Source organism: Talpa occidentalis, unplaced genomic scaffold (assembly GCF_014898055.3).
Source record: "Talpa occidentalis isolate TD23 unplaced genomic scaffold, MPIMG_talOcc4v2.1 talOcc4.10, whole genome shotgun sequence".
In the NCBI taxonomy this organism is placed as follows: domain Eukaryota; kingdom Metazoa; phylum Chordata; class Mammalia; order Eulipotyphla; family Talpidae; genus Talpa; species Talpa occidentalis.
In genome coordinates this window covers 26,878,675-26,903,026 of record NW_023600993.1, presented here as the reverse complement: position 1 = coordinate 26,903,026, position 24,352 = coordinate 26,878,675, and the positions used below count along the sequence as shown (strand labels likewise).

The following is a 24,352-nucleotide window of genomic DNA, read 5'->3' as shown; positions in this document are numbered from 1 at the left end:
TTCCTTTTTCTCCACACCCTCGCCAACATTTGTTGTTGCTAGTTTTTTTAATATGTGCCATTCTCACTGGTGTAAGATGGTATCTCATGGTAGTTTTGATTTGCATTTCCCTGATGACAAGTGATGTTGAACATTTTTTCATATGCCTGTTGGCCATTTGCATTTCCTCTTCAGAGAAGTTTCTTTTTAGCTCTTCTGCCCATTTTTTGACTGGATTATTTTCTTTGTTGTTGTTGAGTCTCATCAGCTCTTTGCAGATTTTTGTGATCAGTCCTTTATCATTAGTGTTGGGGGCAAAAATGTTCTCCCAGTTGGTGGGGTTTCTCTTTGTTTTTGTTATTGTCTCTTTTGCTGTGCAGAAGCTCTTTAATTTGATGTAGTCCCAGCTGTTTATCTTTGCCTTCACTGTCACTGCTTTGGGTGATGTGTCTGTAAAGATGTCTTTGATGTGCAAATCACATAGTGTTTCGCCTATATTTCCTTCTATATATTTTATGGTTTCAGGTCTTATGTCTAGTTCTTTAATCCATTTTGAGTTGATTTTTGTGTATGGTGTGAGGTAGTGGTCAAGCTTCATTCTTTTGCATGTAGCGACCCAGTTTTCCCAGCATATGGTAGCTTTTTAGATGAGTTTTGATATAATCATGATAGCTCCAACTGTGTTCTTTTTCAAGGTTTTTTTTTTTGTCATTTGGAATCCTTTGAAATGTGAATTTTAATTTTATGGTGGATTTTTCTAATTCTGCGGAAAAAAAGTCATTGGAATTTTGATAGAGATTGCATTGAACTGGTAGATTTTGGGGGATGGTATTGATATTTTAAGAACATTAAGTCTTCTACCCATGATTATGGGGTAACTTTCCATTTACATATGTCTCCTTTAATTTCTTTCTTTTTTTGGGGGGGGGGACCCTCGCCGTGTTGGCCAGGGAATGAACCAGTGCTGCAGAGGCTGCGGGCAGCCTCGCAACCCAGCGCTCAACCGCTGTGCCACCAGGGGAGGCCCATGTCTCCTTTAATTTCTTTGAGCAACATTTTATAGTTTTCAGTGTGTAGGTCTCTTGCCTCCTTGGTTAAATCTGTTTGGAATATTTTATTCTTTTTGGTGCTGTTATAAATGGAATTGTCCTTTAATTTCTTTTTTGGGCTGTTCATTGTTAGTATATAAAAATACAACTGATATTTTGTATCTCTATGACTCTGCTGAATGCATTCATCCAGAATTTTAGAAGCTGTTGTAATCATTTTCTAAGCTATGTAAGAAATTACAAAAACTTAGCAGTTGATATTTTCCACAGTTGTGGGGTAAGATTCTGAGCACTGCTGAGCTGAGTTCTGTGCTTAGGATCTCATGAGGCTGCATTCAGATTGTTAACTGGGCTGATTTATCATCTGAAGGTTTAATTGGGAAAAATTAATTTCCAGTCTCACTTAGGCTTTTTAGCAGAATTAATTTCTTTGTGGTTTTAGGGGTGAGGCTTCTTGCTCCCTAGAGATTGTTTTTAAAGGTATATTTTATTTATGCATACAAGAACTGGGGCGTAGGCCAGAGGTGGGGGGTGTGTGAGAGGATTTACCACAGGCAGAGTAGGGAGCAGAACAGGTAGATCCATTGAAACACACTGCTGACGGGAGCAGCAGGTGAGACAGGAGAGGTCTGCTGCACCATGTGGGTTCTCTCCCTGTCCCGGGATTGAACTCATGCTGCAGTGACTGGTGCTAGCTTGATGTGCTGAGACTTTAATCCCTGCACCACCAGGGAGCCCCCCCCACCCCCCGGTGATTTTTTTTTTTTTAATCAAATTTTATTGCTTTACTCTTTGTTTCTCTATCAGGTTATTTGGTCCTTTAGTGGCTATCTTCAAGCTCCTAAAGACTTGATCAGGCCATCAAGGAGAGTCTCTAGGGCAAGTCTGTTAGCTAGATAGTCGTATATAATGTAACACAGTCATGGAAGCGACATCTCATAATCTTTGTCATGTTTTATTGGTTAGAAGCAAGTCACAGTCCTGCACACATTCTTAGGAAGGTGTTTATACAAAGACATAAACCACAGTTTACAAGAAGATATAAACAGCAGGAAGGCAAGCACGATGGAGCGCAACCTTAGAGTCTGTCTACCGTAGCTGGTTAGAAAATAGTACATAGTTTAGAAACCCATTTTTGTTTCAAAGACCTATATACACAGTTAAAATAAGCCTGTCTTCAGCTGGTAGATATTATTGGTGGGTTTTTGTTGTTGTTGTTATTTTGTTTCTTCATTATTTCCTCCTGTTTCCCTCCCTGCAAGACTCCAATTTTGCAATTTTTAATCAATACTTGGTGTTTTAATTATAACTAATATTGTTTACTGCTCACCCAAGTGTTGTGTCATGATTGTTTCCTTTCTTCTTTAACTTCTGTTTTTTCCAGGGAGTTAAGAGCTGCTTTTTCACTTTTTGCTTACTTTTCTATTCACTTTATTTTTCCCAAATGCCCCAACAAATTTTCAAGCATCTATCCCCCCTCATTTATTTTGAGCAAAATAATTAGTGTATTTGTGAAATGTAGAGAATTTAAAAACAAAACAGTTTTTGGGCCTCCCTGGTGGTGCAAGGGGTTGAGCGCAGTGCTATGAAGCTGTCTGCAGCCTCTGCAGCACGAGTTCGATCCTTGGTCAGGGAGCTACCCACATGGCGCAGCAGACCTCTCTTCACCTGTTGCTTCCCTCAGCAGTGTACTTTGGTCTGTCAGCCTGTTCTGTTCCCCGCTGTGTCTCTGGTGGATCCTCTTACCTCCCTTACCTCTGGTCTATACCCCAGTTCTTGTAATCATAAGTAAATAAATCTTTAAAAAAACAAAACAAAACAGTTTTGGGAAGAATAAACGATCACTGTAGTCTTACTACCTAGATCAAGAAATTGAACATTACAGTTATCCTAGAAGTTCCCAGTGTATAGCCACTAACAGAGGAACCTTCTCCTCCATGTAATCACAACCCTGCTTTACATTATTAATCACCCTCTTGGTATCACTCCCCATCCAACCCTGCAGTCCCATACCACTTCTTACATATATATTCCTAATCAATATGTGGTTTAATTCTGGAAACCTGAATAGCTCTGTTAGGCAGCATAGGTTAACCAACTTTAACAAACAGCCCCCCCAAGCCCCCCCTCCCCCCAGTTTCAGTATTGGACATTCATTTCTCACTCACCTCTCTCTCCTGTGAGTTGGAAAACAGTGGCAAAAAGGTGGGTTGATTTATAAAGTCACCCAGGGACTCAGGCTATGATGTATAGAAATAGTGTAAGTACCTTTTCTCTAACTTACTAACCATTTTTATTTTTCCATTTTACTCTTTTGCTTACTAAACACAGCAATGATTGTATACATGGTACCTTGCAAATTTTCAATAGAAAATTTCCTTTTGTTGAAAAGGAACAAATTAAAGGTATATGATTTATTTTATAAAATTTCCTAATTTTAGAACTTCATACTACTTTGATTAAAAAATCCTAAGGGCCTCCCCTGGTGGCGCAGTGGTTGAGCGCAGGGCTGCGAAGCTGCCTGCAGCCTCTGCAGCATCGGTTCAATCCCCTGCCGCTGGTGAGGGTCCCACGTGGCATGACAGACCTCTCCTGCCACACCTGCTGCTCCCCTCAGCAGTGTACTTCGGTCCTTCTGCCAGTTCTGTTCTCCGCTCTGGCTGTGGTGAATTCTCTCACCCTCCCGCGCTTCTGACTGTACCAAGTGCTTGTATAAATAAATAAATAAATCTTTTAAAAAATCCTAATTGCATGCTTTCCCATTCTACCCTGTATATTGTTTTATTTTTGTCCTTTGCTGCTTGAGTTTCTGTTGTTTATCCAACTATTTCTTAGCTTCACATTTCCCCCAAGTACCTGCAAGTTTACTATTTTTTCAGAGTATTTACTTTTTAATTGAGCATTATTTGTTTACATTGTTGTTTATACTTTGGAAGTGTAGGATTCCCACCTTCTGGAATTTCACTTTTAAATCAGACCTATCTTCAACAATATGTAATTTCTCTCTTCCTTTTATCTTCTGAATGTATGTTCGTACAGTTCTGAGATACTTTAAAAGGCATAGGGAAAGGAGGCCATTTGGTGCTAGCAAATGGTTTCTTTCTCGAGGCTTACTGAGAAAGAATATAGTTGTTAGTAAAACTACATTTTCCTACTTTGAGTTCCGCACAGTTGATGAAATAGTATTATAAATCGGGTCAAACATACAACCCCAGTAAAGTTCATTTTGTTGAATAACATGGTTAGCAGTGAGCCAAGTGCAACCACTGGCATGTCAGCTTGTGAAAAGAGGAAATGGAAAAATTGTCAATTGTGTTGAATATGTGGGAATAGTAAATATTCAAAATATGTGATTTTAAAAAACATTTTTGTTAATCCTTAAGAATACTGAATGTAGATGTAGAAAATGAGATTATATCGGTTCTAACCAATCATTTATAGGCATTATGTTTTATACAGTGAGTTGAAGTTAACCATTATAGTTTTTATAGTTTCCTAAGGTTCATTTCTTTTTTTTTTTTTTTATTAATTTTGGGGTTACATTTGCCTCTACATGTGCACATGTTCCACTCACCCTCCACCAAACCATCTATGTCAAGACCCATTTGCCTTCCTCCCCCACACCCTCTTCTTCCCCCTCCCCCGAAGCCATTAAATTTTCTCACTAAGTTCAAGATTTATTTCTGTTGTATTTTGTTATTCAGTTTTCCAGAAATAAACCACATGTTGGTTAGGAATACATATTAAGGGGTGGTATGGGACTGTAGGATTGGATGGGGAATGATACCAAGAGGGTGGTTAATTATTATTTATTGTTATTTATATTACACACATGAGTGAAACCATCCGATATCTTTCTTTCAGTTTCTGACTTACTTCACTTAACATAATCACCTCAATGTCCATCCATTTTTACCCAAAAAGACATTTTCATCTTTTTTTTTTAAAGATTTATTTATGCATACAACAATTGGGGTACATTTTCATCTTTTAAAACAACATTATAGTATTCCATTGAGTAATATATTCCACACTTTATTAATCCATTCATCTGTTGAAGGGCACTTAGGTTGGTTCCATGACTTGGCAATGGTGGATGGTGCTGCTATCAACATAGGCATATAGAAATCTTTTTGTATTAAGATTTTCATATTTTTAAGATAAATATTAGAGATTTTGCTGGATAATATAATATTTCCATTCTTATTTTCTTAAGAAATCCCCATGCCATCTTCTATAGAAGCTCTGACAACTTACATTCCCACCTACTGTGGATGAGAGGTCCTTTTTACCACATCCTTGCCAGAATTTGTTGTTTCCATTCTTTTTTTTTTTTTAAATAATAAATTTTATTTTTATATTCCCCCATACAATTGCAAACGCCCCATTCTGACCCCAATCCTTCCCCTCCCGCCCCCCACCCCCCAAAAAGTGTCTCTGGTTCATAGTTTTTTGTTGATTTTGATTTTCACTTTCTTATATTCATTTTCCTGGTCCCTTATTTAAGTTTTCTAGATTCCTGCTATGAGTGAGACCATTTCCATTCTTTTTGACATGGGCCATTCTCACAGGGGTGAAGTGATAATGCCTTGTGATTTTGATTTGTATTTCCCTTATTATAAGTGATGCTGAAAGATTTTTCCTATGTCCATAGGGCTTCTGAATGCCTTTAGAAAAGTGTCTGTTTAGGGTTTTTGTCTATTTGTTGACTAGGTTGTGTGGTTTTTTTGTTGTTGGATTGTGTAGGTACTTTGTATATTTTGGAAATTAGCCCCGTGGCAGATATGTGATATGCAAATATTTTCCCCCATTCTATAGGTTGCCTTTTTGTTTTTGTGATGGTTTCTTTTGAGGTACAAAGGTTTTTTAGTTTCATGTAGTCCCACTTGTTAATTTCTGCTTTGATTTTCTTTGCCATTGGAGTTGAGTCTCCAAATCCATCTTTGTGGTAGATGTCCTATAGTGTGTCCCCTGTGTTTTCTTTCAAACATTTTATAGTTTCAGTTCTTATATCCAGATATTGAATCCATTTTGAATTAATTTTTGTATATGGAGTTAAGTATGAATCTAGTTTCTTTCTTTCATTTTTCTTTTGCATGTAGCTATCCATGTTTCCTAACATTGCTTGTTAAAGAGGCTTTCTTTATGGTATGGCTGTGTCTCCTTTTTTGGGGGGAGGTTTATCTTTGGGCTTTCTGTTCTATTCCATTGGTCTGAGTTTCTGTCTTTTTTTGTTCCAATACCATACTGTTTGTTTACTCTTGTGGTGTAGTATAGTTTGAAGTCAAAAAGTGTGAGACCTAAATTTTTTTCTTTTCTGTGGTTTTGTGCCTTCTTATCTGCCTTTGACTGACCTTTTAGTCAGTCATTTAGCATTTTTATATTGTTTTGAAGTCTTTGTCTGATAGGTCATTTATTTTCCTATCCTTTTTATTTGTCCCAGAACGTCTCACTTTACTTTTCCATCTTGTGTTCAGATGTTCCTTGCTTCTTAGGCATGTGTGTTTCCTTACTTGCTTTTTTGGTGGTTGAGTTGCTATAGATCTAATTTTATTTGTTTCTCTTCTTCGTTTGTCTTTTCATGAGTTGGGGGATGAAGGGGATTCTAGGGCATAAATACTCAGTCTCAGTTTGAGGAGTGAAGTTGGTCACTCTGCCTTCTCTCCTTTCTACAACATGCTCTGTTCAGTGCTTTAGTTGTCTTAACTTCCCAACCGACCTCCCTTCTGCTCCTTTTTGCCATGTATTGTAACCTATGAAACTCGTATCTCGTGGTGAGGTGAGCTAGCTCTAGCCCACAAGATTCATCCTCTGGAACTTATTTGGGCTTAGCAGGCAGGAGGTGATTTTGTCTAGCTATGGCTGCAAGCAATGGCTGACTGCCCTTCTCCCTCCCCTGCCATGGCTGCAACACTTTTGAGGACTGAGGCTGCAAGCTCTATGCACCCAGTTGATACTTTCTAAGGGATTAATGGATTCTCTCACCAGTTCTTCCCTCTGATGTTGGGCCTGTGATGGAGCCTACCCTGGCTCAGCCTGGTGACTCTGATCTCTCTTGGAAGGAGGATGGGAGGTAAATGGAAGGGAGAGAACTTTCCTTGCCTGCATTGGTCACAGAGTTCCCAATATCTAGGCTTGGACCTGCTTTGAACTGGTGTCTGTGCATGATTTCTGCAAAGTTCCTCCAGGGAAATTCACAATGTCCCAGGGTGCCCTGTCCTTTCTTGGATGGCCGACTCCCACCTCATTCTGCCAGGTGGGATATCTACTCTCCCAATCATGCTCCACTTACCTTCCTCCCACTCCTCAATAACTGCCAACCTCGGTTCAAGTTCTCTATGGAAAAGTCCTGGGCTTCTTATTGGGAGGATTTGTGAGTCTTCCTTTCAACAAATTTTTTTTTATACTTGTTTTCTAGAAAAGAAGGTGATTCCAGCCTCTCTATTCTGCCATGTTGTGGGTAGTCTGTTTCCTGAGATTCGTGTATAATATTTCCTTTCCTTGTCTTGCCAAGTCCTCCGCTTTTGCATCATATATATTTTTTTCTCGTATCTATTTTTTTCATTTTATCCTTTGCCTTAATTTTCTAGATGCACCTTTTATTCTTTCTGTAGGTTCAGTTAATGATTTGTTTTATATAATGGTCTCATCTAGATATTTACAGGATTGATAGCATTACCTGTAGTTCATTTATTCCTACCTCCTGCCTTCTTCCCTCCCTCCCTTCCTACCTCTTTTTCTTCCTTCCTACATACCTTCCTGTCCCTTCCTGTCATCCTTTCTCTACCCCTCTCCCTCTCACTTCTGCCCTCCCCTTACTCCTTTCTCTCCTCAAGTTTTCTTTTCTAGTCCAAGAATTTGTATCATTCTATTCTTTGTTCATAATCTTTCTAATTTATACATAACTATTGGTATTCTTTTGTACTATGATTAATCTCTATTTCAAATCAAGATTTTTTAATTGCAATTCTCTGTTCCTGTGTCTTTATATGCATATAGTCACCCCCATTTCTCAACTGGTTGCTTTTCCCCCACCATGTTAAAAAAACACTTTCATTAAAATTTTCAAAATACAGGGCCTCCCTGGTGGCGCAGCGGTTGAGCACTGGGTTGCGAAGCTGCCCACAGCCTCTGTAGCGCCGGTTCGATCCCCGGCTGCTCCCCGGTCACCAGAGGAGGGTCCCACATGGCGCGCAGACCTCTCCTGCCGCCCGCTGCTCCCCTCAGCAGTGTACTTCGGTCCTTCTGCCTGCTCTGCTCCCCGCTCTGGCTCTGGTGAAATCTCTCACTCTCCCGCACTTCTGACTGTACCCAGTGCTTGTATAAATAAATAAATAAATAAATAAATCTTTAAAAAAAAAATTTTCAAAATACAGAAAAATTGAAAGAGTTCTCTAAGCACTATTCATATACTTACCACCTGGATTCCATACTTACCACCTGGATTCCACTATCATTATACTGTACTTTATCATCTGTCTCTATCCATTCCTCTACCCATTATTTCATTTTTCTTTTGTATGTGGAGAACTCATTTCAAAATAAATAGCAGGTGTCAGTAAATATTTTAGCATCTATCATTGACTAGAGTTCAAATATGTGCTTAAAGTTCTTTTGAGGTTAAATTTACATAGATATGCATAGATCTTTTTTATGTTTTATTTTATACATTTTTTTCCATCATTTTTCATTTTTGCACAATGTATGCTTTTTCTTCTTGGTTATAGTCCCCATACAATTCCCACCCCCCTTATTTTGACAATAATCCCTTCTCCCCCTTTCCCCCCCACCCCCCCGATACGGTGTCTCTGGCTTATAGTTGCTTGTTGATTTTGATTTTTAATTATATTATATATATTATATATATTATATTATATATATCAAAATATATTATATTTTGATTTTTAATTATATTTTTAATTATATTATTATAATTTCATTATAGTTAGCCTTTCTCCTGGTCCCTTATTTAGGTTTCTAAATTCCTGTTATGAGTGAGACCATCTAGTATTTTTCTTTTTCTTTCTGGCTTATTTCGCTGAGCATGATCCCTTCCAGCGCCATCCATGTTGCTGCAAATTGCATGTGTTTATCTTTTTTGAATGCTGAGTAATATTCCATGGTGTATATGTACCACATCTTCTTGATCCAGTCATCTATTTTTGGGCATTTGGGTTGTTTCCAAAGCTTAGCTATTGTAAATAGTGCTGCTATAAACATAGGGGTGCAGGTGCCCTTTTGAATTAATGATTCTGTGTCCTTTGGGTAAATACCTAGGAGTGGAATTGCTGGATCATATGGAAGCTCCATCTTTAGTAGACTGAGGAATCTCCACACAGCTCTCCATAGTGGTTGGACCAGTTTACATTCCCACCAGCAGTGCGGTAGAGTTCCTTTTTCTCCACATCTTTGCCAACATTTGTTGTTGCTAGTTTTTTTTAATATGTGCCATTCTCACTGGTGTAAGATGGTATCTCATTGTAGTTTTGATTTGCATTTCCCTGATTGCAAGTGATGCTGAACATTTTTTCATATGCCTGTTGGCCATTCAGATATGCATAGATCTTAAGTGTACCATTTAATGACCTCTATCTTCTGCTTCCTTCTAAGTTGGTTGTGTTCTAATAATGGAACTAATTTCCATTATAAGGTCACAGAAGTATTTGGGAATACTCCTAAAACTTGTGTATTCATTTGGATTTTCAAAAATAGACTTTGTTTTTTTATATGAAATCTAAATTTGTATTTTAAGTATTATTAGTGATAATAATTATGACAGATTTATGAACATAATTCATTTTTTAATATTTATTTTTTACATCATTGTTCATTATTAAACAATATATGCTTCCTCCCACCCCTTCAGGTGTAGTCCCCATAGAGTTTCCTTCACCAGTGGACCCATGTACCATCACCTCAGTCCCCTTGTGTTCCTCCCTCCCTCTGATCCCTCTCCCTCCTCTTCCTCTGCAGTATGTCTCTGTTTTACACTGATGTCTTATTTGGTTTCCCTATATTCCTGCTATAAGTGAAACCATCTGATATTTTTCTTTTTCCTTCTGGCTTATTTCACTGAGCATAATTCCTTCTAGTTCCATCCATGTTGCTGCGAATGGCATAACTTTATCTTTTTTGATTGCTGAATAATATTCCATTGTGTATATATGCCACATCTTGATCCAGTCATCTATTTCAAAAACAGACTTTGAATTCCACAAAGTGCCTTAAAAGTTTCTTTTTTCATTTTTTTATTATGTGAATGTGTTATATAGTATAATAATTATAGTTAAGGCATTTTTATTTTCCCAAGATTGTTCCATGCTTCAAGCAAAAATTTTTGCATTATTAGCATGGCTAATTACCTGTATTATGTAATTCATGCTGGAGGAGATAACTTGAGGATATTTTTGTTAAAGTATGAAATTATAAATAAAGGCAAGGATTGCCCTTTTGTCACCTTCACATGCTAAGATGCAAAGAAGATAGTTAATTCAAGACCTTTTAAACATTTATGAAATGCATTACAGTTTATTAAATGCTTGCATGTATCTTAATTCATCTGAATCTCACACTTTGTTAAGTAGTTGGGACAGTTGTCATTTCTACTTTATAGATGCAAAAACCAAGACTTAGGCAGTGGGAAAGACAACACTGCAGTTGGGCTTGTAAGCAGTTGAACTCAGATCCTCTAATTTTAAACTTTATCAAGTGGCAACAACTGCAGTCACTGTAAGTCTTTATCTTTAATTCTGTTGCCATTCTAGATCCTGGGATTTGCTTATGAATAACTGCAAAATGTTTTATTATGCATTCTGGTGTTAATTGTAATGACAACTCTATAGCTACCAATATTTTGAGCATTCCATGATGAAATATGTAGATAAAAGGGAACTGTAATCATCAGGATCCAGACAGAACTACTGAGTGTACTATATTTAGAATGTGACTTACTGGCATTACATACACATTCTGTCCTCACAAAAGTGAACAATATGATGAAGTACCACTTAATATGGCATAATGCCTATTTTTCAGAAATGTATTATATGAGAAGGTCATCAGAGACGAGAAAGTCCTATTGATTTGTCTATTTTGGAAGGCTTATATTCTACAACATCCTGAAAATACTTCCCTTTCCTTTAGATATACAAATACCTAATGAGAAAACCATCTGGAGAAAATCAGTCTGACATTGTCTGGTAAAGGACTTGATGATAATGAGTCAGTGTTTCTTGTCAGTGGATGTGAAGGATTAGCGCATAGGTCCATACTAGTATAGCAACACTGGGAGAGATTAGCATGGCTCCTGAAGAAAAGTGCACTTGAAGAAACCTCCTTGGACTAAAAACTTAATGAAAGACCATTATGATCAGAAATTGATAATTACCTTTTAGAGGTCACCGTTGAAGCTACATCTTTATTTTTGTCATTTTCTTTCAAAACAGTTTTCCAGTGGCTATGTTAGGAATCTTGTTTCTTTTAAGGTTTCCCCTTACCACTGATCTAGAATGTTCTAGAGTTATTAGGAATATCGATAGATTGCATTGGAACTGAAAAACCTTTATCTTTTTCTAATATTATTAGTAAAGAAATCTGCCTACACAATACAAAGAACATAATTCTTTCAAAGCACTACATTGTTTTTTTGAATTAGTAGTTACTTTACCTCAAGTGCAACTGAAAAATGTTACAGAACCTGGCCAGCCAGTCACATAAGCCCCATAGGTACCTTCTTTAGATAGGACAAGAAGGTCAAAGAAGACAGACAGGCAGTTGTTCATATTTCCTACCTTTATCCTTGCCTCTGCCACTTTTGCTGTCATTTTTCTCTCAGGGATTTGGGATTCAGTTTTGAGCCAGTGTATTCTTTTTTTTTTTTTTTTTTTTTTAAAGATTTATTTATTTATTTATTTATTTATATAAGCACTGGGTACAGTTAGATGCGGGGCGGGGGGGGGGGTGGTGGGGTGAGAGCATTCACCAGAGCCAGAGCGGAGAGCAGAGCAGGCAGAAGGACCGAAGTACACTGCTGAGGGGAGCAGCAGGCGGCAGGAGAGGTCTGCGCGCCATGTGGGACCCTCCTCTGGTGGCCGGGGAGCAGCCGGGGATCGAACCTGCGCCATGGAGGCTGCGAGCAGCTTCGCAGCCCAGCGCTCAACCACTGCGCCACCGGGAGGCCCTGAGCCAGTGTATTCTTAAGCCTTGGGTCTGAATGTTTCATTTTTTAAAAAGTGCATTTCTCTTCCCAATGCTGTTAAAATTTCAGAAACTCAAGAAGAAAAATATGCATCCATAATCCTATCTTCCTAAAAAAAAATCACTGTTAAACTTTTATATACTTCTGAAGACAATTTTTTTTTTCATTTTAAAATTATTTTTATGTGTCTGGAATTAGAAAATGCCTGTTTTTATCTTCTGTTTCTGGGAAATGTTTTTCATTGTGTCCTTGGAAATCTGGCTGAAGGACAAATATCAGATGGTACCACAGTACATTAGCTAAATTGTCACTCCAGTCTTTTTTTTTTTTTTAAATTTTTTTTTTTTTATAGAGGCATGTTTTTATTTATTTGTTTGTTTGTTTTGTTTATACATGCACTGGGTACAGTCAGAAGCGCGGGAGGGTGAGAGAATTCACCAGAGCCAGAGTGGGGAGCAGAGCAGGCAGAAGGACCGAAGTATACTGCTGAGGGGAGCAGTGGGCGGCAGGAGAGGTCTGTGCGCCATGCGGGACCCTTCTCTGGTGGCCGGGGAGCAGCCGGGGATCGAACCGGCGCCTCAGAGGCCGCGGGCAGCTTCGCAACCGAGCGCTCAACCGCTGCGCCACCGGGGAGGCCCGTCACTCCAGTCTTAAAAGAATTTTGTATTGCTTTTCTTTTCAGTAGGTGATTAGTATTTGTACACCATTACTATTAAGTGAGTGATCTTCAAAATTATGCTGAAGATGATGATGATGGCAGATTTCTGAGAAAACAGTGCTTTTCAGAAATTGTTGATTTGTGACTGGGATTTATCATCTGCGGCTTTCACACATACATCTTTTGTTTGTTGCCATTTAAATTAGTCATTTTCTTATCATATCCAGATGTATTTTCTATGGCACAGTAATAAACTATCCTCTTTAATTTGAGAAATGTAAGAGGCTAAATCTGCAGGCATAAGAAATGGTGTCAGATAATGGGAATGTTCTGAATTTTCACTGGAGAAAACTTTTTGACAAGAGTGGATTGATGAAGTGGCCATTTCATTTTGCTTGAGTCAAGTAAATTCCAATACCTTAAAGTCATGTGTAGTCTTAATGTAGTTGATTCTATTTGGATAGATTTACTTGAGAATTCCTTTGTGACTCATAGTATAATGAACTTTTGCTAGTTAGTTTTGTTAAAGTTAGGGAAAAATTTCAAGTCAATGGGTATTTAGTAAATGCATAGTACATCTTAGGAGTGTGTATAAGGAGAGGGAATTCACATAAACTGGGATGCATGCTTTCATGAGACTTTGCTAGAAGGGTACGTGGTCTGTCATCCTTGTTATCTAATTTTGGAAGATGAATTCCTCTTTTTTGTAATAATAGGCTTATCTCATAAGAATAAAAACAATAATAGACTCATAAATATGTTCTAAGTTGTTAGCCTTTGTCACTGTATCTTTGGCACCACCCGATAGCAGGCACTCAGATACTTGCTGTTTGGCAATGTTGATTAATGTTCATTTCAGAATAATAAGCCTTCATTTGTTCTTTTATGTGGTAATGGTTTAATTGGAATTGTTTTTTAAATTGCACTAAAAGCCAAGTTACCTTTGTAACTTTATGGCAAATATTCTAAAATTTATTGGGATAATTTGATAGAAAAATTACTTGATGAATTTATATATAAATACATAAATATAATTTTCTTTGTTAAAAGTGAACATATAAATAAGCGTAAGTATACAGTGAGAAACATCCTAAGGTATTCTCTTTCTGTTTATTTCAGGACTGAAAACAGTGTAATAACTTTTCACAGTTAAGGGATTGCCAGGAAGACAACATGGGGACTCCTGGTTCTGGAAGGAAAAGGACACCTGTGAAAGATCGATTTTCTGCAGAAGATGAAGCTTTGAGTAACATTGCCAGAGAGGTGTGTCTGGAAACACCCTGTCAACACTGAATGTGATGGAGTGAGAGAGAGACAGACATTGATTCATTCATCTAGTTTCAGAATGCTTATTAGGAATAAGATGTTACATCTTATCTCTGAAATAATGTATTAGAATAAATATAGTACCACCTCTTTACTTGGACATCTATTCAACTTATCCAAAATTAGTTTTTCATTTTATTTTTGTGGGTTTCATTTTATTTTGTAGATTTGAGTTCCATGTACTTTTCCTAATGTATTGAAATTTATTGAAACGTAAGGTCATTAGAATGTTGGGGATATGATAAGTGTGCTATAGAAATGCTCATTAGGCTATACAGTTAGTGTATTCCAGGAGGCACTTTACACATATTGACAGAAACCATTCCTATTTAGTGTCTGCTTAGATTGTGTCTTAGATGTTTTTTTGAAATATTGCAGTGGGATTTTTATGTTTAACTTTTTAACTAGTAACAGAGCTTCTAGACCATTTTGTTTTGGGTTGTTGACTACTCAGAAGAAAGAAAAAAAAAGGAAAGGGGTGTCACCTATTGAATCACTGGCAACATTTCCTGTTGCATATTGGAAATTTAGGATAACTCCCAGCTCTAAGTTTTTTAGTGAGGTACCATCTTTGTTTTGGACTCTATCTGTAGCTGACTATATTCTCATCTGGCACATGAATTGCTTAGAGCATTATTAAAGTATATTCTTTTGATGAGAATGATTCCCTCACCATTTCCTCTTTGTTATTCTTAGTAAACGACTCATTTAGGATTAATGCTGTTTCCTTTTGACGTATTACAGTATTTTTTTGATCCAGTTCCTTGTTTTGTTTTTCCCTTTGTAAACTGCTCAGTTAGCTTTTGAATTAGAAGTCAGATTATATAGGATATTTGCAGCAAAGAAAAGTTATCTAAAAAATGATGATAAAATTATGATATTGCTCTAACAAAATTACTTTAAAAATCAGAGAGATACTTTTAGATAAAAGGTAAGTGATATATACAAATGAATAGTAGATATTACTTTACAACAATCTTAAGTATATGCACAAAGGAAGCATTTTGGAAGCCACATGATTTTGGTTGGAAAATTGAAACTACTTAAAATGTTTACTTCCAAAATTGGAGGGGTTTATGTAGATTTCTCAGAGGGGAGAAAATGCCAGCATCTTCTAGTCTCTTTTTGTGTTGTTACTTTGTAGTTAAGCTCTGTTTTTAGGATATGATGCTTCACTTACAAAGTTGGGTAACATTTTATCAATCCAACACTTGATTGCTTACTATGTGGCAAACACCATTGTACGTATTTAAAATACACTAATTCATTTAATCACAACATTTTGTGAATGGTTTTATTGCTATCTCCATTTTACAGATGAAGAAACTATTATTGCAGGGGAAAGTACTTTCCCTAAGGTCACACAACTAGGAAAAAGTAGAGCTTGGATTCAAATATATGACTTCTGGCTCCAGAACCGGAGCATTTATTATTCACAAGCTGCCCTGTTTCTTAATCCTCTTTAGTTCCCCCATTAATAGTTTGTTTTTCTGATGATTAAAGGAAATGATTTAACACAGTATTAGGCTTGCAGGAGGCTATTTGTTGCTTATTAGTAAGTTGAAATAGAAAATGAGAATAGAGGCAAAATGGTCTCCTGTTGCAAAAAGAAGTTTATTAATATATAGATGTTCTAAAATGTGGTTCATCATCAGAATGTGGTTGATCATGGGGCTGTTTCAGTGCACAGATTCCCAGGCCTTTTCTGCTGTTCGTTCAATTTGATCTGTGGGTGTTGAGCTCAGAAATCTATTTAAATATGTGGACCTGCTCTCTTGCTCTCTTTCCCCTTCCTAAGGGATTTTGATGACCGGTTGAGTTTGAGAACCATGAACCAAAATACACAGAAGAGCCTATTCTGGATGGCCAGTTTTTTGTACTTACAACTTGTATTCTTCCTTGTACATTATTATTTTCTTATGAGAGATTTGGATTTAATCCACCTGTAATAAAAGTTATAAGGCTAATATTTCTAGTTTTCATTTTCACTTCTAAGCCTCTGAATATCAATATGACAATTTTGGTAATTGCTCAAAGGCTTAGAGTTAATGGAAACATGGAAGGTATAAGTTCTGCTATTAAAATTCAAAACTTGTTTTGCATGATTCATGCCTAATACGTGAGGCAGTAGTTTTAAAACTTTAGTCGAAATGTGTTTAGCAGTTTTAATAATTGTTTCATATGTTCCTTGTGGTTTTTTCTTTCCTCTAAAGTGTTCATAGCCAGTTCTGAATTGCCCATTCATGCATTAGATGCATGTATTCTGATATTTTCTCCAGTAGGATCATCCCCATCACAAAAATTTATTGCCTTAAGTTAGAAATGAAGAAAATCCCCATAACAATTAAAGAGAACCAATAGTTTAGAATTTTTGTGAAATTTTTATAGTTTGAGATTTAATAGTTTAATTGCTTAATACTTTAACTGCAATTAAACTTAATAGTTTAATTGCTCTTTTTTTACTTCAAATTGTTTTTTGAAGTAGAGAATGCCATAAATAAAGAAATATAACTTCTTTTTTCTTTCGCTTACTGTTTGCTCAGGTTTCCCTGCTTCTCAATTGGCCCTAAATAAGGCAACTAATGGAATAAAGATAAAAAGAAACAAAAGGCATGAATATATTCTGCAAACTGGATAATTTGCCTGCTAAAATAGAGAACTGAGTACTTTTTAAAAATTATGATAAAATGCATTTAACATAAGATCTATCTTGTTTACCATTTTTAATTGTATAGTTTTGTGACGTGAGGTACGTTCACATTCTTATGCCACCATTATAGTCATCTGTGACTCTTGGTGTGTTCTGAGACCTATTTTACCAATTGGGTGTTTGTGTAGGCCTCCCCACACTGACAGCGGTTCTTGGAAACGAGCAGAGTATCACCACACCTAGGAGATTCATGGGGAACTATGAGCCAGGGACTGTGGATGAATTCCACGTGTGTATGAGTAATATATTTTGGACATCTGACTAACCAAAAAATATATTTCTTGTGTCACAATATCATACCATCTGTCTCTAAAACTCTTTTCATCTTATAAAACCTGATTGCATTTTAATTGGAAGACGACTTTGTATAGGCAGGGATGTAGGTGCATTTAGAAATCCCGTTATCCCTGTAATAGGCAGGTTACTAATTTGCTAGGGGAGCATGGACAGTTACAGTTCTCAAAAGAACTCAGAATAGTTGTCTCAAGAGATCAGCAGCAAGTCCTCTAGGCCATCAGAAGCGTACCTAGATGCTTACCTTTCTTGCTCATTGGCTTTGGTTGTTCCCCAGGTTCAGGGAAAATGCAATTGGAGAACTTGCTAATTACCTGAAAGCAGAGTGTATGAAATTGGGGATCTTAGGCTGCTGGCCTCTCAAAGGAGTAAGATAAGTGTAGGATGAAAATCTGTTATTCTGCCATAGTACACTGTTTGCTGAATGTTATGACGTGTTTCTGTGACAAGAAATTGAAGCCTCTGGAGGGGTTTGTACACAGTCTTTTTGAGGTACCACTGGCACCTGCAACATTACTGCTTTCCTTGTTTTAGAGTGTATGAAGAGAATGTTTTATACATAATCTCTTTAATGAAAGTCATAAAAATACTCCTTAATTTTGGATCCTGATGATCTGAGAGTCATTCTAGCTCTAAAATTCTGTTATTTCTTCATGGTCCAGGACCCAAAGAAAATTCATGCTCATATGCACAGTTCTCTTAAACCTAAAGGGTGAATGACAGGCATAAGAACACATCATCTTTATACAAGTTGGAGTCTAGCAGACAGACTGTCCAGAGACTTTTTGTTGAGCAAAATGTCCATGTAAACATACTGAGTGTAAAAATATTCTTGTAATAATAGAAAGGAAAGAAAGTTTATGGCTATTTAACATTTGTGGCTGTTACAGCTTTTGCATTTCATTTTTTAACAGCTTTATTGGACTTAATTCATGTAACATTTATTTTACATATTTGAAGTGTATATAATTCAATGGTTTTTGGTATATTGCATTTTTTTTAGTTGTGGTCAAATACATATAACAATTTTCCATTTTAACCATTGTAAAGGTACAATTCAGTGGCATTAATAATATTTACAATATTGTGTAACCATCACCACTTATGTATTTCTAAAGCATTTTTCATTACCCCAGACAGCTATTCTGTAACCATTAAGCAATAGCAACCCATTTCCCCTTCTTCGAGCCTCGTTAACCTCTAATTCACTTTGTCTTTATGAATTTGTCTAGTCTAAATATCTTACATACTGTGATTATATTGTAATTGCCCTTCTGTGTCTGGCTTATTTCACTTAGCACAGTGTCTTCAGTATTCATCTTTGTTGTATGCAGCATCTTGGTTGGCATTCACAGATAGTCTGTAATTCTTATTTTAAGCTCCAGTAAGATCAGAACTTCATCACCCCTTTAAATAACTTCATTCCATTTTCATGGCTGAATAATATTCCATTACATGTATAGACTATATTAAAAAATTCATTTATCTGTTGATGGGCAGTATTGGATTTCATTTTGCGGACTAATGATGTTACAGCCATTTTGGGTATCTAGTAGTTGAGAATCAGATTTTGTGGTTTTTGATTGTAGATTAGCAGCCTGAGAAGAGTGATAGAGAGAGAAGAATTTTGCTTAGTTACAAAGATACTCCCAGTGTAATTGTTTTATGAAATGAAACCATTGTAGCTTGATAGAGCTAATGATCTTCTTGTAGTTATTTTGCTATCTTATTTGAATAATTTATTCATTTTTTAGACCTTGGCAAATAGTTGACTTAAAAAAACTTTTGGCAAGGGAATAGCCTTTAAAAATGCAAAGAATTAAAACCAACAATCATTATGGGAATTAATGCCATCTTTCAGTTAAGAATCTAGATCCTTTCAATAAACTTGAATTTTGAATGTCGTTCACTCAGTAAATATTTATTGAACATCAGATGTGGGGAAGAGCTTTGCAGTTACGGGAAATAATGTGTGACAAGCTTTTGAGATGGAAAGAGTTTGGAGAATTTAAAGAACAGCAACAGCTAGTTTACTGAGCTCTTATGTACCAAGCATTGTTCTAAGTAGTTTAATGAATTTAATCCTCATGACAACTCTGTGAAGTTCTGCTGTTTTTGTTTTATAATGTTGAATCCAAGGCATGGATAAGTGAAATAACTTGCTCAAGGTTCAATAGCTAGAAGTGAGTTGAGCTGAAATTTGCACTAGACTCCTACACTCTTCTTTGTGATAACCTTCCATAGGATCACTATGGAAGGTTAACAGTAACCTGAACAGCAAGGAGGAGAGTAGTCAGAGAATTATTCTGGAGCCAAATCATATTGGCCAGTGGTTCTCAACTTGGGGATTTTATCCACCATGGGACAAATTGGCGTATGGAGATTTTTTTTGCCTGTCACAACTAGGGAGGGTTATGTTGCTGGGATTTGTGGGTAGAGGTCTGGAACGCTGTTAAAAATTCTGTTATACAGTTCACAAGACAACCTCCCAACAGAATTATCTGACTCAAATGTCAGAGGGGAAGAGATAGAGGATCCTGACAAAGACGCATAGTCTGTGGTCTGTGACCTAAGAACAATGGGATAACACTGGCAGATTTTGTGTGGGGGTATGACATGATCAAATTGTGTCTTTTTTTTTTTTTTTAAAGATTTATTTATTTATTTGTTTGTTTATTTATACAAGCACTGGGTACAGTCAGAAGCACAAGGGTGAAAGAATTCACCAGAGCCAGAGCAGGGAGCAGAACAGGCAGAAGGACCAAAGTACACTGCTGAGGGGAGCAGCAGGTGGCAGGAGAGGTCTGCACACCACGTGGGACCCTCACCCAGTGGCCAGGGATCGAACCAGCGCAGCAGAGGCTGTGGGCAGCTTCCCAACCCATCGCTCAACCGCTGCGCCACCGGGGAGGCCCTCAAATTGTGTCTTAAAAGGATGACATTACTGTAGGTTGGAGATTATGTCTGAAAGAGGTGTTTATGAATATAGAGAGATGTGTCATTAGACCAGCAGAGGTAGACCACTACCTGGTCTGAAGTGGTGATGGTGGGGAATGGTGAGAGGTGGTTGGAATGGAGAGGTAAGTAGTGATGCCCAGTGAGTGACTATTTTTGTGACAAAGAGAGGAAGTTTTGATTTGTTCATTCTTTGGATAGTGGGGAACATTAGAGTTGGGAGAAGGTTTGGGGAGGGAAGACCATGAATTTATATTGGCATTTGTTATATTTAAGGTGCCTGTAAGGCATTAAGTGGAGAGTTCGAAGACACAGTTTGGGAGTATAGATCAAGAGATCAAAGGAGAGGTCTGGGCTTTATAAGACTTGTAAGCACACAGAAGGTAACTGCTAAATCATGCGTGTAGATGATAATTCTCTTGGGAGAACGTATAGGGTTGAAGATAATCACTTTCAGCCTAAACCCTGAAGAGATCCAGGATTTCTGGGTAGATTCTTGAGTCTTCCTTAATTTTAACACTTTTTGGATCACTTTTTTTTTGTTTAGATTGTTTTGAGCAAATTGGATTTGTCTGGAGAAATAACTCCACGGAAGGTAGAATAAACACTTACTTACAATTCTGTTAAAAGTTTTGAGTGGTGGTTATTTTTTTTCAGAGTTATGAAAAAAATGAAGGTTTCTGTTTCTCCTAGCTAAAAACAAAATTCTCTCCCTTGAAGTCATTTAGGATACTTCTAGTGGTATTAGTGTATAAATTTGGTCAATTCCCGTTCAGGGCAGATCTCTCTCTACCTCCCCCACCCCCCCATTTACTCCCTGGAACTAAGGCAAAGGAAGGTGGAAGAGTGTGATTGGATGAACACATGAACACTCCTTCTTGCTGCAGACCCTTCCCCTTCCCCTCCATGACTCTGGCTTTGTGATAGCCATGTCACCCTCAGTAGCTCCCTGTTCCCTGATTTTTCCATTTAACCAGAATTAAGGGGGGATTATTGAATCCTTAGTTTTGTGTCAGTGTGACTGAAAAATATTTGTTGTAATAGTCACTGTTATACTCTTCATATTTCTGTACTTACAGGAATTTACAGGAAAAATTCACATAGTACAATTATTAACTTAAATGTGAAGACATTATTGGCAACACTTTTTCTCCTGCTGAACATTTTTACTAGGACTCTGATTAACATATCCCCCTTTGGCTAGATAGGTCATTGTGGATCCAAAGTTCAATTTTCTTGTGCTATCTATCTATTTACTAGCTTGCGTTTTTTTTTTTTCTTTTTAAAGATTATTTATTCATACAAGAACTGGGGTATAGGCCAGAGGTGAGGGCAGTGAGACGATCCACCAGAGACAGAGTGGGAAACAGAACCGGCAGATTGACTGAAATACACTGCTGAGGGGAGCCGCAGGCAAGTCAGGAGAGGTCTGCTGCGCCATGTGGGTAGCTCCCTGGCCGGGGATCAAACTCGTGCTGCGGTGGCTGTGGTTGGCTTCATAGGTTGTGTCTTAACACTTTGCGCACCAGAGAGACCCTAACTTGCATTTTTTAATGCATTGACATAAAGTAGTCTTAAATTTCTTCTCCCATGGGCCTCCCCTGGTGGCGCAGCGGTTGAGCGCTGGGCTGCGAGGCTGCCCACAGTCTCTGAAATGCTGGTTCATTCCCCGGCCGCCAGTGAGGGTCCCACAAAAAAAAAAAAAAAATTTCTTCTCCCATGTCAAAAAAAAAAATTTTCTGCTAGCAAAGTGTCTCTGAAAAAAAAGAAAGATGCTTATTTAACATCAGAGAGAAGTGGTTTAAAATCTCCAGATTTTTTTCTATTGTATATTGGTGTTTGTGCTCAGAAAAATGTAAAGATTTGGTCTTCAGCTATAAAGCTTAAAATGTGGTTGAAAGTGTTGTAAGATCTAATTAAGAAAAATGATACCTTAGATTTTTTACTAAAGGGAAGTTGCTAGGAAGTTGAGTAATGATTTTTATTTGTTAATTTGGAAACCATAGCAACACAATAAATATTATGTCTTTCAATTTGTCTTTCAGTGTTCTTTTGGCATGAGTGTCATAGAAGAGTAAATAAAATTTAACACAGTAAACTCTGAGCCTTAGCTACCTGAATTAGTCATTTTCCTTGGTTTCACTTTCTAAAATTTTGTATTTCTTAAAACTGAAGCATAGTCTATAAAGTCCAGATTATACTTTGTTTTTCTTATTGATGCTAATTACGTGAGTCTTATATTATGCATGCAGTTTGGTAATTCCAGACTTAGCTCAGTTTAGTTCATTGCTATCAAATTATGTAATTTTAATTTGCCTTTCTTTAAAATTTGTATGATCAAATTAGCACAAAATCTTCAAAAAAGGTACAGGCTTCTTTTCTTTCAAAGGCATTTGAATATATGTTTTCATGTGCCACTTTTTTTTGGAAAATACTACAGAAAGATTTTGATAATAATATAAGTAAATAACCATGAATCCACCACTGAACATTAACTGATGTCAACATTTTGTCACTATAGCAGCAGCTGTTTTCTTTAAAAAGATAGAACGGAAGGGAGAAAGAAGACATAATAGGGAAGACATAATAAAGCTCAAGTCTAGGGTCCTTTGATTCTCTCTTCAGACTTCCTCCCCTACCCCACTTCCTTCCCTCCCTACTATAATAAAATCAAAAGATCTCTTTATTTTTCCTGTACATAATCTAAAAGTTGTAATACATGTCTCCATAAATAGTATTGTTTTCTGTGTGTTTCCTTCTAAGTGTTCTCTAAGCATAGGGGTGTGACACAACTAAAACCATCTGGGAAACTCTCAGGATATTTACCTCAGTATGGCTTTATGGAAATGAGAAGGTGGTGCTGAAGAGACAGTAGGAGGCAGTCATAAAGGCATTGGTGTGCTGAGGCTTTTAAGTTTGGTTTTGAAAGCTGTTGGGGAACCACTGAATGGCAAAATCTTTTTCAGGTTTGAATTACAGTATAATTAATTGCTTTAACCATTGGTAGAATAACTGGCAGGGAGCAGGGCACTGGTTAAGAAGTTGCTGTAGTCATCTTGGTAAGAGGTGGTGGAGCCTGAAATAAGTCATTTGTAGTAAATGGAGAAGAAAGTTTGGGTAGAAAAATTAGAAAAGACATAGGGTCTTAATGGGAGCAAGGGGGTTGAGATGTAGTGACTGAAGGTAGCGGGAGGAACATTAGTATAATTCTTTTTAGTTTTGGGGCAACAGGACAGCTGATGGGGAATATGAAGTTTAAGGGAAAGATGATAAATTCATTTTGTAGTATATTGCGTCTGAGGTTCCAGTGAGATAGTCTTGAGTATTTATTTATTTACTTACTTATTTTAGTCTGAGTATTTAATAGCTGTCAGTTGGACCAGGATTGTGGAGGGAATAATCTGGGTTGGACATAAAGATTTGCAGACTATTGATATCAGCACGAACAGAGAGTGAAAAACAAAACAAAACAAAACAAAAAACCAACCAAAAGCCAGATCAAGCCTGAAAGCTTTGGTTCTATTTATTTTTATTTTTTTAAGATTTATTTATTTATACAGGCAACTGGGTACAGTCAGAAGCACAGGAGGGTGAGAGGATTCACCAGAGCCAGAGTGGGGAACAGAACAGGCAGACTGATGAAATACACTGCTGAGGGGAGCAGTGGGCGCAGCAGGAGAGGTCTGTGCGCCATGTGGGACCCTCGCCTGGGGCCGGGGATTGAACCAGCGCTGCAGAGGCTGTGGGCAGCTTTGTAGCCCAGCGCTCAAACCCTGTGCCACCAGGGGAAGCTGGCTTTGTTTCTATTTAAATGTAAGGAGCTAGCTGGGAAAAGTGAGCCAACCCATGGAGGGTTCTGAGGAAGGGAGCTCAGAGAGGCAAAGGCAAACCAGAACACTAGTGCTCAGTTAGTAAAAAGATAGCTTTAAGGGGCCTCCCCGGTGGCGCAGCGGTTGAGCGCTGGGTTGCGAAGCTGCCGGCGACCTCTGCAGCGCCGGTTCGATTCCCAGCTGGTTCGATTCCCAGCTGCTCCCTGGCCACCGGAGGAGGGTCCCACATGGCGTGCAGACCTCTCCTGCCGCCCGCTGCTCCCCTCAGCAGTGTACTTCGGTCCTTCTGCCTGCTCTGCTCCCCGCTCTGGCTCTGGTGAATTCTCTCACCCTCCCGCGCTTCTGACTGTACCC

The 24,352-nt window shown here is 37.7% G+C and overlaps 1 protein-coding gene across 11 annotated transcripts in view; it reads left to right on the top strand.

Annotated features, from left to right (window-relative positions):
- The window catches only part of LRRFIP2 (LRR binding FLII interacting protein 2), a 96,458-nt gene that overhangs the window by 9,227 nt on the left and 62,879 nt on the right, over positions 1 to 24,352 (top strand). For all 11 annotated transcript variants that reach the window (XM_054693083.1, XM_037526286.2, XM_037526294.2 and 8 more), the window contains exon 2: positions 14,003 to 14,146. In XM_054693083.1, coding sequence (XP_054549058.1) covers positions 14,057 to 14,146 — 90 coding nt within the window. In that variant the 5' untranslated portion in view covers positions 14,003 to 14,056. The remainder of the gene's footprint in view (positions 1 to 14,002; positions 14,147 to 24,352) is intronic.